Source organism: Seriola lalandi, unplaced genomic scaffold (genome assembly GCF_002814215.2).
Source record: "Seriola lalandi dorsalis isolate HSWRI2012SDOR001 ecotype SW California unplaced genomic scaffold, Sedor1 jcf7180002054519, whole genome shotgun sequence".
In the NCBI taxonomy this organism is placed as follows: Eukaryota; Metazoa; Chordata; class Actinopteri; order Carangiformes; family Carangidae; genus Seriola; species Seriola lalandi.
The window spans coordinates 424,392-442,516 of NW_019525072.1; the positions used below are offsets into that span (position 1 = coordinate 424,392).

The 18,125-nt window shown below is 45.9% G+C and overlaps 1 protein-coding gene across 2 annotated transcripts in view; it reads right to left on the bottom strand.

Moving 5' to 3' along the window:
• Positions 1 to 233: 233 nt before the first annotated feature.
• plekhh3 (pleckstrin homology, MyTH4 and FERM domain containing H3) overlaps positions 234 to 18,125 on the bottom strand; it is a 33,137-nt gene continuing 15,245 nt past the window's right edge. The window contains exons 3-13 of one of the 2 annotated variants that reach the window (XM_023413956.2): positions 17,795 to 17,889; positions 13,526 to 13,708; positions 12,199 to 12,356; positions 9,549 to 9,672; positions 8,628 to 8,925; positions 6,284 to 6,491; positions 6,004 to 6,131; positions 5,253 to 5,373; positions 4,335 to 4,823; positions 4,016 to 4,207; positions 234 to 2,694 (exon numbers count right to left, since the gene is read on the bottom strand). In XM_023413956.2, the coding sequence (XP_023269724.1) occupies positions 2,524 to 2,694; positions 4,016 to 4,207; positions 4,335 to 4,823; positions 5,253 to 5,373; positions 6,004 to 6,131; positions 6,284 to 6,491; positions 8,628 to 8,925; positions 9,549 to 9,672; positions 12,199 to 12,356; positions 13,526 to 13,708; positions 17,795 to 17,889 (2,167 nt within the window). In that variant the 3' untranslated portion in view covers positions 234 to 2,523. Of the gene's footprint in view, positions 2,695 to 4,015; positions 4,208 to 4,334; positions 4,824 to 5,252; positions 5,374 to 5,994; positions 6,132 to 6,283; positions 6,492 to 8,627; positions 8,926 to 9,548; positions 9,673 to 12,198; positions 12,357 to 13,525; positions 13,709 to 17,794; positions 17,890 to 18,125 lie in introns of both variants that reach the window. The other variant, XM_023413955.2, reaches the window with a different exon arrangement.

Consider the following 18,125-nt stretch of genomic DNA (forward strand, 5'->3'; position numbering starts at 1 on the left):
AAAGACACTTAGCAACGCTTGCTCAACCAGCTATTGTTTTTAACCAGAAAAGCTTGGGGGGGAGGCAGCTCTCAGCTCTGTTGCTGGCGCCAAACTTAAGCCTTTTATAAAATGTGCCTTGGTGAAAACAATAGTCTTACATTGCTTCACTAGTCGAGGCACAAGAAAGCATTTTCTGGAAATGAAACAGGGGAAATGAGGGCTGAGGCTAAACAATAGTACCCAACACTAAATATGGTAAAATGGTGCTGTTTTTATTAATTACATACAGTATTTATAGTTTTTATTGCACTTCCAAGTTAGTTAAAAACAAACAATAGTGCAATTAACTATACACACATTAAATGAAAAGGTACCGTGCAGCATACACACAAGCATATTACAAAGCAACAACATCCGCGGTTTGATTTCTTTTTTTCTTCTTTTTGTCATTTCATACATGTAGCTTGGAGCTGCCTGCAGCTGCAGTAAAAAAAGCAAAGACCTGCTTCTGAGCAGGAGACAGGGCTAACTGTGCAATGACTCATCAAGGCCGTCCATGGTAAGAAAACATTAGTTTTGAGGATGGTAACCGCATGGGGTTGTATAGCAGACAGTACTGTAAAATTATCTTTACAAAACCAATTATTGTTCTCAGATTCCTAAATGGTTATCTACTATAATAAAATAAGGGGTGTGATGTACTACAAGAGATATTCAAGTGTAAATAAATGGGACAACAGTCAAATATAAATTGGGTTGGGGGGGGACTGTCTGCTTTACGATAATTTCTTGTTATAAAAGCTTGTTTAAAAAAAAAAGAAAATCTTTGGTCCATGCTCAAACCCATGACTTGGCGAAACTTTGGTTTCACAAGAATACTAAAATAATGAACATAAGGAGGGAGCTACACAGGATTTACACATCTGAACTGCTTTAACCAGAAGCACTCATGGCTCTGATCAATTAAAGCAAACCTAAAATCAAAATGCACCTGGGTCTGCGTTTAAGACATAAAGGACAGTAAAAAATAGCAAAGTCTGCATAAATAACAATACAAAAGCATTAATGGCCTGATTTGAAAGGTTTCTGTTTAAATAGCAGAGGGACAGATGGGGCACCACACATGGTAAATATGGTGACACTTCGATCCACATCACTGACTCTGGGTTGTACTCTAGGTTCAATTTCTTCAATGATATATACATTGTGAAAATAACAATAATGAAACAGAGAAGCACCTGTTATTTTCAGCAGAGTAGAGCTGCATTAGAAGAGTAACTGACATAAGCACAATTATCCAATCAGTCAAGTGTTAACCAAGGTTCATGTCGAGAAAGCAGCACAACAAAGGACAAATCAGAGCATTTGGTGGAAACAATGTACAAACAGCTCCAAAAGCCTTTGGTTTCTGTGAAACACAATTAACCCAGATCCTGAATGTGTCATTCAGGAAATGGGTTTTCTTGATCAAATACACACATCCACATACACAAGGGCGCACACAGACTCTCTGTCTTTCTCACTCACACACACACAAACACACGCGCGCACACACACACACACATGCGCACACACACACACACACACACACACACACACACACACACACACACAACTGATAATCCCATATGTAAGAGTCTATACGGCCGTGGCAGCCAGAGTGACTTAGCTACAGAGTTCAACATCTGTTTCCAGTTCCAAGTTCACATGGCTCACTGCATCAACAGTTCCAGGTAATGCAAGCCCGGCTGGGACCTTATGAAAACTAACTGTCTCTGATGAACATGTCAGCATAAGGGCACGTGAGAGAGTGAGTCAGTGTGTGTTTGTGTGTGTGTGTGTGACAGAGAGCCAAAGACAGGGCAGGGTTTGTCACTGAATGTTCTCAACACTATTCCAGCAGTGCATGAGGGACTACTGCCTTCTAGGAAAGGTAATACAAATATGGCGCACTTTGAGGGAGGAAGAGAGAGAGAGAAGAGAGAGAGTAGTGTTTTCACTCTAGGCCATACCTTCATGAGGAGAGTACCACAGCTTATTATTGCCACAAGTCCTAACTCTTGTGATGCTATCTCTCCCTGATGTAGCAAGGCTCACGCCAACTTCTCACATTGTCGAGGGGGTGTGCTGAAGGTGGGGCGGGGTGTGGTGGTGGTGGTGGGGGGGGGGGGGTGTTGCCATGTAGGGTAACAGAGGTGGTTGCGTGACAGGATAGGGTGTGGGGGTGTGTGACACCTCATCAGCAACCGCATTGGTTTCTGTGGGTTTTTGGCCTCACTTGCAAAACAGAACCCCTTGCCTTCTCCGTCCTCTCCCGCTCCTGCACCCTCCCTCCTCCATCGGCCAGCTCCTTCAGCTGGAAAGCTCAGCGAGGGTTTATTTTCACGGATGGGGAGCGAAAACAGCCCTCTCTTTGTTTTGGCTGCCGTGCCGTTCCCAGCGGAGGAGGCGCGGGGTCCTGAGGACTGGGCCTCATAGGGGCCACGTGGAGGAGGATGGTGTGGAGGGGGGTTGGGAGGGTGTCCGGGTAATGGGTCCCTCTCAAACAGGGTGCGAGGGCAGCTCCAAGAGGGTTGGCGTCGGCGTCGAGGCCAGGTGATGGAAGCCCATATCTGTGCTTTCTGCTATGGTGATGTCCGCATCTTCCCCTTTCCCTCGCTGGCGACGGATGGCACTGAAATATGCATTCATCAGCTGCATGATCTCAGTCAGCTGTGACAGAGAAAGAGAGAAAAAGAGAGAGAGAGAGAGAGAGAGAGAGACAGAGAGAGAGAGAGAGAGAGAGGTCAGATTGGTGGCAGTCTCAGTGTCGGTCTGGCACTGTCACAGGAGGGTGGAGAAGGATGATGTCATCCAGCTGCTAGAAAAACTGGATCCTCCAGAAAGCCGAGGATGATGTTGTTTGGCAGATTCAGTGATCGCACACGCGCACAGGCACACACACACACGTGCGCACACACACACACACGCACGCACACACACACACACACCCCCTCCATCATAAAAAAAAAAGAGGCCTTACATGTGTGTAGATATTTCATCACTGACATATTTTGTTCAGCAGCTGTTGAGGAAAAAACTGAAGGGAGGGCACTGTGGAGGAGTTCATTTGTTCATCTGTGTCTCCATTAACCTGACCTTGGTGGACATGACCACCAATCCACCGTAAGCCACCATGACCATTACCCCTTACTCTAGTCCTGCTAAAGCCTGGCTAAACACTGTGTGCGAGAGCCCTGACTGAAACACTCGTCAAGCTTTAGCCTTCACCTACTCTCAACTTAGCTTTAACTGTAACCCTTGAATCACGGCTAATCTTGCCCTCACCCTTAACTCAAGGCCTAACCATAATCACCCCCTGCAAATCCAGCTCGCTCTCTTTTTTCCTGCCCAGTAGCTCAAAACCCTGCAAATTCATGTCGGAGCAATATGAGGCCTTAAGTTCATAAAAGTAGAAGCCTCTCTGAGTTGTACTTCAATTTGCCTTTGCGTCCAATAAATAAATAAAAGCCACTTTTGTGCCCCATGAGACATCACAGAGGGATTTTTTGTTCCGTGTGGGAAGATGCAAGCAAATCTACCCAGTGAAAGGCAAGACTTGTTCTCTCCTGAAAAAAAAAGGTCTGTTTGGAAGAACATCCATGTTTCTGAGAAATGTTTTGCCTAATATTTTAATCTAACCACTGCAATAAAACTCACCCCCAGTCGCCATTTAATGCCAGGAAGTTAGACTTTTGGTGGTTAGAATGCGGCAGGTTGTATGCTCTCTATTTAGACCAAATTAATGAGTGTTTTTAAAGTGGGTCAGAGAGCTGCAGGGAGGGGGGTGTCATGAGCAGACAGCGTGCTTCTTTCACTTACTCTGCAGAACACTGCATGGTGATAAGGCCACTTGGCCCTGCACAGTACACAAGCTGAATCCTGACTACAGTGGAGATAGACTGTGTCTCAGTGTAGAAACAGCTCTAATGAATAAGAGATTTTACTTCCCTTCACCCTCAGCGCCTGTGTGTGCTAACGTGGGACACTATACCTTGGTGGTTTCAAATAGCAGATCCCGATCCCCAGCTGTGATCTTGAAGGTGTTGCTGTCAGATACACCGTAGGAGCAGATCTGGCCATAAGGAAAGGACTCAAGGGCCTCTGCTTCTCCCTGCCGATACAGAGACACGGATGTAGCAGCTACACCCAGCCACAGCTTCTGGGAAAAACTCCCTGTCGAACTCTGCAGGGAGGAAGCAGTAAACAGATGTCAAAACAGTTCACAGTTATCCCTTTATTTACCTCAAGAGTCCAAGTAACCCCAAAACACTGAGGGAGCAAAACCAAAAGCATGATCTCACAATACTCACAATATAAAAGTCCACTTCATAAAGAGTGCATCCAAAGCCCGACCACTGGCGTGCAATTGTGAGGTAGGCAGCCATACTGTCCCTGCGGCTATAGCCGGCCAGACCTTTCCAACGCTCCAAGATGGATCCCATGACAGCCGCTGCCTCCTCTTTCAGCCGGCTCCGCAGGCGCATGTCCTGCTCCACCTTCTGCTTGTGTGCCGCTGTAGCCGTGTGGCTCCACAGCGTCCCCGCCAGGAGGCCCGTGGGGAAGCGCTGTGTCGTCGGGCAGCCCTGAGCCGCCACCAGACAAGGTGGCAGGGCCTGCGGGGAAGAGAGGGACATAAGGACCCGAGCTTCGAGCATGTGACCTGGGAAAAGCTCGTCCAGAGGCGGGCAGGGGGCGTGCGTGCTGAAGTCACCCATCAGACACTGAAGCCTCAGGGCAGCTAAGGCCTGCAGGTCCTCTTCACAGGCTGGCAGCTGGCCACGCACGACCATCTCGTGGCACTGCAGCACAAAGGCCAAAATAAGGAAAAGCGAGGAGACAGAACAGAATGAAAATAAGGTACAATGTATCAGCAATAGCCTCAGTCCTTCCATCAATCCTCTCTACCCCACCCTGTTTTATTTTGTCCCATAACTCTTTTATGGGAGTCCTCGGGAAAAAATGTTCTAATAAAGCCTAGTGCTGGCTGCTTTTTGCCCCCTCTGCACTACAGCCAGCGTTCTTAGTCACGCTTTTTATGCACTGCATTTTATTGCAATCACAGCCCATGAAGACATTAATGATTGTTAAGTAAAAACATAATAATCCAATGAAATACGAGCAATGAATCATTGCAGGATAATAAATTATATCTCATTATCACCAGTGGAGGGGTCGCTCTAACAAAGCCGCTCTCAAAAGCTAACTCGTGTCGTGTTCTGCTCTATTACCTGCTCAAAGAGGAAGAGATACTCAATGCTGTCCACTGATATGCTGTCAGCATCCAACAGGCAGTACAGCTTGAAGCACAGTTTCCATTGGGATTTCGACTCTGACTCTTTGGTGGAGAAGCTGCACAGAGCAGGGACAGAAAGGGTTAGGAAGGTGGGGCAGGGAGCAAATATACCAATACCCAAATGGTACACCAAGAATCTTAAGCCTAGATGTTAATATGTTACAAGATACTGCCTCCCCGATTTGCACTATTGTTGTTTAGTAACTTGGCAGTTTGCTGGGTTTCATGTTGACCCTGTCTCTCAGCACTGTGAGGACACAGACGCCCACGCCTGTTAAAAAAACACAGATCCCTTTTATTCCCGCTGGATGCCTTATCGTTTCATTCGAGACTTTCCCTTGTACAACCAAATGACATCAGCTTCACCTTGGCTATGCGGCGGCTGGGGCAGCTGGCCTTTGCCGACAGAGATAGTGACACAAGTCCAGCTTCCCTGCAGGGTGTCACATTTGACCAACAGGACCAGACAAGGTCACCAGTTATCAAGGATACTGGATAACATTCACCATGGGAATTGAACAAGTCAAGATAAATACACACGCCACCAGTGACAGATAGCTCGGATTCCTAAAACTAGACGAGGCGTTTTGATAGCGTGTCTGTCTGCTTGGTGTTTACTGTGTGTCACTTCCTCACAGTGTCTGTCTGTTTTACAGGGTAAACACTGACTGATTTACTTTTCAAACCTGGTCAGGATGTCTGCGATCAGAGCGCTGCCCGCCACCGGCTGCTCCCACAGTGCGTTCTGCTCGTACAGTGCAAACGTGTTTTTGCTCTCTTGCAGGCCGAGCTTCTCCTGCATCCTTCGGACCACCTGGTGAAGCAGAAACACAGAGGCTGTGATTATCATTACTTAGCAATGTCACTATACTAGACTCCAGACTGGGCTAGGGCATTCTGAGCAGGAACATGTGAGAAGATAAAATGGCTAAGAAAATACAAAAATGCAGACAGATGCGTCCAAACCTCATTGGCAGTGGTGTGTGAGCTGATGTAGAGCTGGCAGGACCCAGGGCCAGGATAGTGCACAGTGCACAGCATCTCCTGTCTGCTCATCAGCATCTGGATCTCCTCCCAGGATGGCACACACTCCCGACACTTGGTCTTCTCCAGAGCCTCGCTGATGAATGACGCATAGTTATCCATCTCAGACTCAGGACTTTGGCTCTGAATCCTGCAAGAAAGAGTGAGAGAGTGAGATGGGTGTGTGTGTGTGTGTGTGCTCATGCAAGCACATTTAGAATCGCTAGATATTTGCCAGCAAAATTAAATAGATTTGATACTTAAAAATGGGAGTTCTTGTTAATGCGCGTGATGTTAACAGTGACTCAAAGTCTGTAGAGTGTTATGCTGCGATTATGGACTTTGCGTCATCCTTTGATTCAACTGAGTTCTTTATTTTCTTTGGGCTGGCAATGCTCGAAAGTCAATGAGGCGAGGAATGACAAATGTTCTCACTTTAGCTCTTAGGGACTTAAAAGGCTCAACATCCCTCAGTCCTTCAAAGAAAAGGAAAATGGCAAAGAAAACATGTTTGACTTTGGGTAGCGCACGAAACAGGAAAAGGTGTTTCCGCTCCTCTGAACCAGAGTGACCTGCCACTTCCTCCCAGTGGAGTGGTAGGTGAGTGTTTTTGTGTGTGTGTGTGTGTGTGTGTGTGTGTGTGTGTGTGTGGGGGGGGTGGTGTTTTAAAAAGAGGGGACAAAAAGGCAGTGGACGATAGACACACTCCAACTGGAGCCTGAAGTCTCACACACTTTGCAGGGTGTGAAAGGTGTGAAACACAACCTGATGGAGTTACGAGCTCAGCCCTGTGTAAATACCAAGGGAAAAAATAGGAAGGAAACAATTATACTGCGATGTTCGTCCCAAAATATACAAAACAGAGGACAGAGGGAGACAAACAAGAGGGCCTCAAATATTCTGTCAGACAGAGAGAGGCCCTCTCATTCCCTCCGATGTCTCACTCTCTCATAACTATATGGCCACAGGGTGGGATTTGTCCTGCTGAAACATAATTAGGAATGTTCCACTCAGTCTGTGTGAGCTTTCCTATACTCTCCTCTCTTCACCCCTCTCTGCTCTTTCCTCCTCTCTTGCCCCCTCCTCCTCCTCTGCTTTCTTTCTTCTGACCTATTCTCTCTGACAGCAGACATTCCCTGGGGGTTTCTCAGGGCACTGGGGGAGTGGAGGAGGGTTTCTGGGCCCACTGCCCAGCTCCAGTCTTAGCTCTGCCCAGCTGCAGCCTCAGCACTGATCCACCGAGTGAGAGAGTGCGTGAGAGCGCCGGCAAGACGTATCAAAACACACAGGCAGTGAGTTCCACAGTGTTATTATGAATCGCCATCGCATGCAACTGTTCCATTAGCTGGAGGCAGATTCCCAGTACAGAAATATAGATAGAAAACTTTAGTGGTTTGATGGCACAGTGTTAGACAGAAAATCTGGAGCAGGAGATTAGCACTGCTAATAACTTAGATTGGCATGCTTGGCAGAGGGGCTAATTCAGACCTGCAAATCCAGCCCTAAAAGACTGGAGCTGTCTGAGGGAACACGCTAACAATGTGAAGGCATATCACGCTACTATATCTAAGCGAGTGGTTAGGGATGCTGACGCCTACTTTTTAGACCCCAGTCTAGACCCCAGTTTTCTCTGCCACTCCACACTACTAGTTCGCCTTTATCTCCCAGCATTCAACCTGATCTCCCCTCGCTCACTCCCGCCAACCCTCCCATCAGACTGCCGGTCTGATGTCCCGATGATATGGAACTGGGACGGCACCATGCTGCTACAACTTGAGTTCATGCTTGATTTTAGGTCACGCTGCTGTAAAATCATTTTCATGACTATAAAATAAACACTGCAATATTACTGTTAACTGACAACTCTGGTCTCTGCTACCTTAAGCTGTCAACATAGACAAATTCGCTGCTGTGTTTTCCACTTGTCCACCACAAGTCATGTTTCCCAGTGGGACAAATCGGGGCCAGAAAAAACAAGTAAAAGTCCATGTTTTCCACTGGCAATTACAAGTGGGAGATGATGTGAACAGCTTTCTTCAGTCAGCAAGATTTATTTATGCTAAATCCAACATGAATAAATCCAACCTGAATGCTGCATTCACATTATATTGCAAAAGGAAAAAATACAAGCTTTATACTTGAAAACAGAGTTTACGTCAGCTTACAAGTCAGACTCCTGAGGACTCAAAAGTTTGGATTCTAATTTCCCAAAATACACAGCAATAACAAGGAAATCCCTGCTCTCAAGTGAGTACATTCATCTGAGTTAAACAAACTATTGTCTCACCTCTTGAGGTGGAATCGCAGGTACTTGAGCACAGTTGGCCCAGGCAGGAAGGTGCAGCTCATGCAGGTGAGAAGCTGCCAGTAGCGGAGGTGTGCGGCAGTGTACGGGGCAGGCGTGTAGCTCGTCTGCTTCACTAGCTGGCAGTAGACCTCGTCGCGGAGGGGCCGCAGGTCCAGGCAGGTCTGCAGCACTCCCTGGATAATGGGAACCGGCTCCCGTGCCGACTCCAGCTGCTGCAGGCAGTTGAAGAGCTTCACGGCCTCCTCACGCACCGAGCCGTAGCCTTTCCCGCTGTGGTCTGGAGAGAGGAGGAAGAGCAGTGCAATGTTATGTTAATGCTTGGACTTCTTTCTGCAGTGTTTTTGCCTTCTACCTCCCCAGGATTTATGTATAATGTTCACATTTTGTCATGTAAATACCATTGAGTTGCAGCAAAGGTTGATGTTGTAATATAATAATGAGAATCACTACCATCTTACATCTTACTATTCTAATCTTTTTTTGTGGTGTGCACCTGTTTTCACATTTTAATGAAGCAGCCAAGCAGTTATTGTAATGACCTGCATTGCATTGAGTTTAATACTGCCTCTCAGCAATTTAAACAGCACAGTAATAACAGAGATTACACTGCTTCTTTCCACTTAGCATCAAAGTCCTTGAACTGCAGTTACATAAAATGGTTTTTTAGCTGTACAGAGAAAAAGCCTTGAGTGGTCAGTTTCCATTAGACAGCATAAGTTAGTATTAACACAGAAAATATGTGCGATTGTTATATATTTCTTAACAGCTTGAAGGAAGATTCAGCCAATCAGCACTCTCTCGAAGTGCTGTAGAAATAGTTTATCATTATTTTCATTTTTCTATGCTGCTACACACACAACTTGTATGATAATGTATGACGTGTGCATAGGAACTACTTACATGTGTGCTCCAGGCTGCCATAGGGGAAGGGAAGCAGAGGGGCATACAGGGGGCCCTGGGTGTACTTCAGGATGGGGTTGTGCTGGTAGATGTGCTCCACTACCTCGGGGTTGAACTTATTCTCCTAAAGTACACAAGTGGAAAAAAAAAAAAAAAAAATAGTGACGATAACATCAATGGACACAGTAAATAACAAACTTTCATCTGCCTTCAATATGACTGCTGCTGACCTGAAGGCAAGTCAGCGAGAGGGTGATTGAGTGTGTGAGTTTGTCTGTCAGGGGTGACTGGGGTCGATTTGACCAGGGTCACAATTCGGCTCTGGCAACTTTCAAAGCAGCAGGAAGGTCAAGTGATGACCCAGCAAACCACACTAGCATGGCTGACACGTTATATTTTATCCGCTGGTGTCAATGAGTTTCGTGTGCGTGTGTCTGTGTCTTTTCACTGCCTATGTGGATAGATGCCTTCCAGCGGTACAGATGGCTTCCATGCTACTGCCCTCCAGCACCTGTTGCTCATTAGTAACGTTGCCACTGCTCTGCTCTCTCCTGCCTCTGTACCCACCCCCCACTCCAACCACCCACCTACCCTTTCTCTCTGGCTACAAGACAAGCCCGCTTTCCCCCCCTCCTTAGTGGGGCAAAGTTGACACATTCTTCTGAAGTGTTTGGTGCACACTGGTGACAGGCTTGTCTGTTTGAACTGTGGGAATGAGATGCTGCTCTGTGGGCCACGTGCAGAAGGATACAGCACCACAACCCAGATGATATTCATACACTGTACGGTTAGGCCCCCAGGTGCTCCCTTTGATCTTCCGCTGACGCATGCAGTATTTCAACATTTTGGGAAATACACTCAATCCTCTTTCTTGCCAAATAGTAGATAAAATTGATACCAGTGTCATGTTTGCGCAGAAGATACAAAGCTATCTTAGTTTAACGCTAGCACAAATTCTGGAGATGGGGAAACAGCTAGCCTGGCTCTGTACAAAAGTAAGAAAGGTAAGTTTCATACTTATCATAATTTAGAGACCGTGAGTGGCTCAATCTGTATTTATTACTGCCTGGGTCTCTTTCCTGCCAAACACTACATGAAATTGATACCAGTGCCATGTTTGTGTGGAATATAAGAAAGGTAAGTTTCATACTTATCATAACGTAGACACAGTGGTTCAAACTTTATTCATTACCACTTGGGTCAAGTTTTGTGCCAACTCAAGTAATAACGCTAATATCTGGTGGTAATATGGCAACATTTCTAATGTTACAACAAGGTCAATGGAGGCAAAACACACATGTAGTCAGATGATAAAACAGGTCATAAACAAGCCATGAGTTTAGCCACATTATCTAAACTAAAACTAAGACTGAATGCACCCGAAATGTTACTAATAATCCCTCATGTCAGCTAAGAATTTTACAGTTTGCCTTTGTTTTCTCTTCCAAATAGGTTTGATTACCCAAGTTAGAAATGTTGCCCCGTTCCCCGACATCAGCATTTCTCTTGGCGACTACAGTGTTAATATTACAGATAGCATTTATGGCCTGGCCCAAGTTTTAATAAACGTGAACTATCCTTTAAATGTAATGTCTGGCAGATTTAAAGTAGAGCAGTTCACCCATCTAATCTGTTCTTCAGATCTTCTCTCCATTTTTCTCTCTTTAACACATGGCCTCTGGCTGTGGGTTCAAGGCTAAACTGCAATCCCTTCTCTCCCTTGTGTCTGTGGCTGGAACATGAATTTATGCTTTTAAGATAAGCATGCAGTTCTGTTCATACAAAGCCTCCTCTGTTCACTCTCTCTGCAATTTTTGCAGCAGCAGTCCTAATCTCACACTTGAGAGGGAAAATACCTCGCCTATTTGAGAAAGTGTGCCTGTGTGTAAAGGTGAGAGACAGAAAAAGCAACACACTGAGAGCGAATGTTTAAGACTGAGGAAGAGTCTTCAGAGGGAGAAGCCTAAACAATGAACGAGGAGCACTTTAAAAGCAGGCCCCCCTCTCCTCTTCCTTAAACATAAGCTTGGCCCCTCCTTGCAAAGCAGACAGGGGCAGACGGAGGCAAACAGATTAACCACTTTCTTTGAGATTAGAGACTCTCGTTGGGAGATTACGGGGGACAGGAGGGAGGCCAGACACAGGACTGCTTATCTGGCCCTGCTGCTTCACGCCGAGCCCTCCTCCACCAAAACTGCCCCTCTCTTCACCCCGGGGGCAGACTGACGCAAGACGAGTCATCTGTCTGCTCAATGAGATTCCAGCATGCTGTGTTCTCTAGCAACCCCTGGTCTAAAAATATGGCTGTCCCTTATAAATACACTCCCTCCATGTGAGAAGGTACAGGGAAAGGCATCTTTTGAAAACGCCATGAATACAATTTTTCTAAGCGCTGACTAACAGGAAATACCTTTATGTCTGTTCTGCTTCAGGCCTGTGATTCTGTCCTGTCCCAGTGTAGTGGAAGATGAGGTCATTCAAAAGAGAAAGGCAAACTTTGGACTCAATGTGGTGGTGTGGTTTCCATGGCAACATAGCCGAGGGGAAATAATGTGTGGCCTGATGTCTGTTTGTGTTTGGTGGCCCTTATCACAGGTAGTTTGGCAGCAACTGTGTGTGTATATGCACGTTTGTGTGTTGAGTGGCCTACCTCGATGTCTCGGATCAGGAGCTGTGTTGGCGTTTCCACTGGTGCTTTGGTATCAATTATTTTCTGGATGGCACATGCCCAGTGCACAGCCTCATTGAAGTGCTTGGTGTATAGTCTGTAGCAGTGCTTCCGCCCATATACTGTGATGCTCCAGTAGCCTGAAAGAAACACAGAAAAAAAACATTGCATTTTCTATGACTGCTGCACTTAAGCTGACAGAATAATTTAAGTAAATGAGGAAGAAACCAGTGAAATTGTTCATGGCACGGGACAGTCCGCATATCTGGCGTGACTCCCTCTCCCTGACTTCCTCTCTCAGTTTCACTGAGGATCAAAGGTCAGGTTGAGAGGAACCTCAGACCACACCTATTCTACAGATGAGGTAGAAGACAAGTGTTAATCCCCTCAGTGACTCTCCTCTCAGACGACCTGCAATAAAAGTGCGCAAGGCGTGCTTCCTCCTTGTCCAGAGGAAGTATTAGACATACCCCAGGCAGCCTGCAGCCCCATGGCTGTTATCAGGCTTTCCTGCTACGTGACTTGGCACCCTGCCCTTCTTTGTTTAGGTTTGTGGTGAAATACAAACCCAAAATTGAGAGGTTTTACAATTTGCCATTGCCCACTTTGAGCCTGTTTGGTGCCCTTACATTTACTCTGGAGTAAAGGGTCAATGATGCCACAGACATAACCCGTAAAGGGAAGTGGCTTAGGAGGAACACAAAGCTACTCAGTAGTGAAACAGCCCATGGAGCTTGTGACAAAGCCGCTGTTGAAAGCACACTTCTGTCCAGAAAAGTCCCATGGCATATTGAGTTAGTAACAACTATGTTTGGATTTGGGTTTGTACATTGGTTTGGAGATTTTAAGTGGTTTGGTGAAGTCAGCAGGACATAATCCCCTCCATTGATGGACAGCAAGACTTAGACAGAGGGCGACATGTTTGAATAATACAGTAACTCAAAAAGGACACGTCATCCCTGTGTCTCTTCCCATTCAGCAACGACTCTCCTTTACAAGTTTGATGTTCTTTTGTTTCTTTCATCCGAGAAATGGGAGGGAGATGCCCCCGCTGATTACTCAAATGTGAGGTTTCTAGACCAACCTTGAACCATTTTTTTGACCAAACATAGCTGGGGCTTCCCAAATGTACTCAGAATTACAGCTCTCATGGGAAAGAACCACATGACATTACATGAAAAAACCCCTGAACAACATTTTAGGAATTTTTTTTAAAAATGCCTGGTCACTACACCGGGAATGGGCATGAGTCAGCTACCCATCAGCCTGTCTGTGTATTGTTACATTCAAACATATGCGCGTTGCTCACCTGTTTCCTTGTAGGTCTGCTTGTCGGGCCAGATGACAGAGCAGAGGTTGGTGAGGACCAGTGTGCCCAGTCTGCGGGATCCTTTCTCTGGTCCGCTGTAGTAGTCGAGTGAGTCCTGGCTCAGCACAAACCAGTACCGGCGCTGCTTAATCCAGTTTCCTCGCACCTCCCGCAACAGCCACCCTTTAAATAACATATACACACGTGTTATATGACTACTCAACCTTGAAGTAATACATGCCAGCAGAACTGCAAAGATTAACTGATTCATTCATTAGATGATCAACATAAAATTATCAACTATTATCAATTAAGTATTTAAAGCAAAAATGCCTGCTGTTTTTACTTTATGTTAAACCAAATATCTTTGGGCTTTGGCCTGTTGGATGGTTGGGGGACATTGTGATGTACATTTTTCATTCTGTTTTCTGTTACAGACCCAAAAAAGAAAAAAAAAAAATCACCTAAAAAATAATTGGCAGATAATTCGACTCACAGCTCTACGTTCCAGCATTAGCACCATACATCAGTAACGCTGCTGAGTACTGTTTGACATTTTTTGATACTCATGCCAAGACCCCCGTTTTGGTACTGATAACAAAACCAACCTTATTTTCCAATACTTTACTTTGACATATAATCTCTACAACTATTTCAAAATAAAACCAAAGTTATATCGATTTGTAGCATTTGTTTTCTCCTACTTGGAGAATCATATGGACAGAGTGTTTTCACTTTCCAATACTTTCAAAGTCTTATGTGCACAGCAGCTACACACCAAGACAAGAATTTCCCTTGAAAGGTCTGGTTGGTAGGTGGGCTAGTCACAGAGCTGCTGAACCAGTGCTGCCACACCATGTCTTCACTAAGAATAATCCCCAAGGCATGTAATTATCCATAAAGTTTGTAGCAGACTGTATGTGACTGCCTTGTTGGGGTAAATACTAGGGGATAAAAATACAGCCAGCTAATGGCATAGGCATTAAAGCCTGCATGCAGCCAACATAATTACCACTTTAGAGGTTGACAGAGTGAGAAAAGGAGGGAGAGAGAACGAGAGTGAGAGATACTGGAACAGTATGACAGCTGGAGACAAAGAGAGTAAAGCAGACTTGCCTTCAGCCAGCACATAGGCATGCCCGCTGATCTCGCCAGGCCTGGCTCTACAATGCAAGACTGTTGTGTTCCCAAAGTCCCGAGGGTTTGGACAGACTGCAACAGCCCAGATCCACTGTTCCAAAACAGCAGTGAACCTCCTCTCCCCCCCTAAGCTATGTGTGCAAATTGTTCCTAATAAATATTTAATCTTCGAGTAGATAAATAAACTAGCTTGGCAGAGCTCTGTCCAGATGCTCCCTAGAGAGAAACAGGCAGAGGAGGATTGAGGAGTCCTGGTAGGGGGTCAGAGTTCATCCAGAGGGCTGAGGGAGAGGTTGGCAGAGGGTTGTGAACCGATACTAGGCTGGGTGGGACTATCAGAGGTGGCAAGGCGCTGTTATACACTGGCAGTGTGCCACATGTGGGGTGGCTGTGCATCCGAGTGCATATGGTGTGTGCATGCATACTTCAGAGTGGTTATAAAGGGAACAATTAGGCAATGTACCTTCAACTTCCTACCATGTGAAAATGGCAATGACGCCACACCAGCATCAGAACTTCCTCTGTGGTTAGCAAGCTGCGTGCCACCTGTACACCTGCGCCACTGGTTTTCGCCCTTGCCTCAAAGTGGTTTTCGAGGCAGTGCAAAGCTTCTCCTGCTTCGCTTACTACTCCAGAGTAAAAATAAAGAGAGAGGAGGGGGTGAAGGCTCAGCCTCTCAGGCTATGTTTCCCGTCTGAGAATGCTTCTATATGATATAAGTGCCAGGTTTGAACCCACCATAAACCCACCCAATATAGCCCAAAGTAAAAACCTGGAGGTACTTAACACCACATCAGAGGGGGGCAGCATCAAAACCTAACGTGAAACGGATAAATAAAAACTATGAGGTAAGTCAGCCTGAGCTTGCTGACAGACTGGATGTGGGACAGGGGGGAGGCAGACAAGCTGACTGGGTGAGAGACATGGAGAGAAGGGCATGCCCGCTACCTTGACGCCTCTCTCACAGACATGGGACGTCCCACAGATGCTGCTCTCTTTGGGAAATTTAAACAGGGCGATAAGAAAAGGCAAAAGAAAAAGAAAAAAGAAAAGGAGAGACAGAAAGAGAGAGAGAGGGAGCACCAGAGCCCTGGGACCCCCTGTATACACCTCCCATGGTCCTCCATCTGGATCCCATCTCTGTGGCCTGCTAATGTCTCCCCTGGGGGCCATGGCTCGCCCTTAATTTGTTTCATTTGTGACCCCTGCCCCCCCCCAGCACCCTGCCCCCTCAAACACAGATTGAGAAAACAATCTCTCTCTGTGCGTTTCAATTTTTTACAGTGAGGCTCCTGTCACTTTCTGAGTGCTGAATGTTTTTTCCTTTCTTCACAAAATAAAATAATAACCAAATATGAGCATTGCAAATAAAAAGGACACCTCACTTCAAAGTTCAAATTTTACTCTGCAGGCCTTTGCATGCTGGTATTTCACAAGAAACCTGTTTAGGATCTTCACTAAAATGAAGCACTATTTCACTTTAGGCAAATGTTTTCCTCTTTAAACACTAAACCCTGAGGTCACCAGAACCAAAAGCCATAAACTTGGTTACATATAACAGTTTGTCAAAACAGTTTGAAAGGCTATTTTTTAACCTTGCTCTGATGACCAGAGATTATTAGGTCAACTGGCTGTTCATGTACACGGCAATGTAAGGGCCTGAACTTTATAATTATGCACAAGCAACATAGGACTAAACTTTTTTTTTTTTTTCCCCTCTTGGATCAAACAGACGCAGACAGATTGAACTGCAGTTTACTGGAGCATGAGAGGCTGTGCATCATGTGAGGAGCAGTTCATTTGAACTGTAAATCAACAAAGGTATGTCAATAAACCAATGTCAGCATCTCTTTCTGTCACCCCTGCATGTGTTTTACAATTCATCCCTCATCAGTCTATATCTGCAATGTTGGTGGCCTATTTTAGATACTGGGGCAGTATTCACCCCCATGTAGCCTGAGGATATCCTGCTCAAAGAATATACAACAAACAAACATAAAACATACAGAACAAGATCAAAAGGGAAAGGCCCTAATGGAGGGACTCTTCATTAGAAACATATCCTTGTGCAGCACAAAGAGAGAAATGAGAGGGATTATCTGACGCCCTGAGGTGTCCTGCTGTTGTTGGTGGCTGTAATGGTGTGTTCGGTTAAAGGATGCAGGCGTGGAGCACAAGCTGAAATTCAATGTGACAGTGTAATTAATGGCCCGAGGAAAGTAGCTGTCCCCTGTTTTGGAGGGAAAGCGACTCCACACACTTCTCCGCCGACAGCGAGACAGAGAGGGGACAGCAGTAAGGGAGGGGCGCTAGCCGAGGGCGCATGGTAACTGCTGTCAGAATTAGGCAATCTGACTGCCGCCATTCCAAACAGGACGTAACTTATCCAAGTGCTGGCATTTTACTGCTCCCTTTCAGTAGCAGGCCAAGAAGCAAAAAAAAAAAAAAGAGAAAAGAAAAAATCACACAGAAATATCCTATGAGATCATTCCTCAAAAGCATCACACACGCAAGACGGGGCTCCTGATATGCCAGTAGCTATCCTTACATGAACACACAGGGCGGCAGGAGAGCGGGAGCAGCTGTGGGCCACATGTGGTCAGAGAGGGGTTGGCTACAGGGCGACAGCACAGCATGGAGCTGTGACAGTACTTATTAGGAGACAATTAGGGCAATGAAATATATACTACACTTAATGAGATGAACAGCAGCAACCTGGCCCTGCAAGGACTTCATTTATCAACAAAAGAACAAAGCAGGGCTGGTGATTAAAGGTTATTTTCATTACCTATTCAGCTGTAGATAATTTTTTTTGCTTGATTAATAGGTTGATTGTTAAGTAGAGCTCAAGGTGATGTCTTCAAGTTGCATATTTTTTCTGAGCAACAGTTGGTTGCTCTGGGGCATGGCATTCAATTTACATTCGCATAAAACAAAAAGAGCAGCAAATCCTTGTTTATCCTTGTTTTCTATCGTTTGATAAGTTGGAACCAGTAAACATTCCTTCAATTTTCCACCGACAGATCAAATAATCGACTTCTGGTTTCCGCGGCATGACTATCCTCACCGCAGCTGATCACAGCATGAGAGAGAGTAATGGTGACATAAATGTGGTGTGTTAAGACTCACCTTTGACCAGCAGTTCTGGCTCTTCCTCCAGGCCCATCTTATTCTTCTCGATGATCAGGCTCTTCATCTCTTCAGACACCTCAGAGACAGTGTGCCTGTGTGGAAGAGCCGTAAGAGAATGTAAATAACTTCTGCTTCCCTTTCACTTCAAGTCTTCCCCTGACTACTCCCCCCATTGGATAGATAATTGGCCCAGAGACATACAGTTGGCTGTGAATCCCCCCTCCCTTCCTCCTCCTCCTCCTCCTCCTCCTCCCTCCTGTCACCCTCCAATGTGACTCTGTGCCAACTACAAGTGTCTCGGATACTCTTAGGTGGAAGGGGGGGGGGG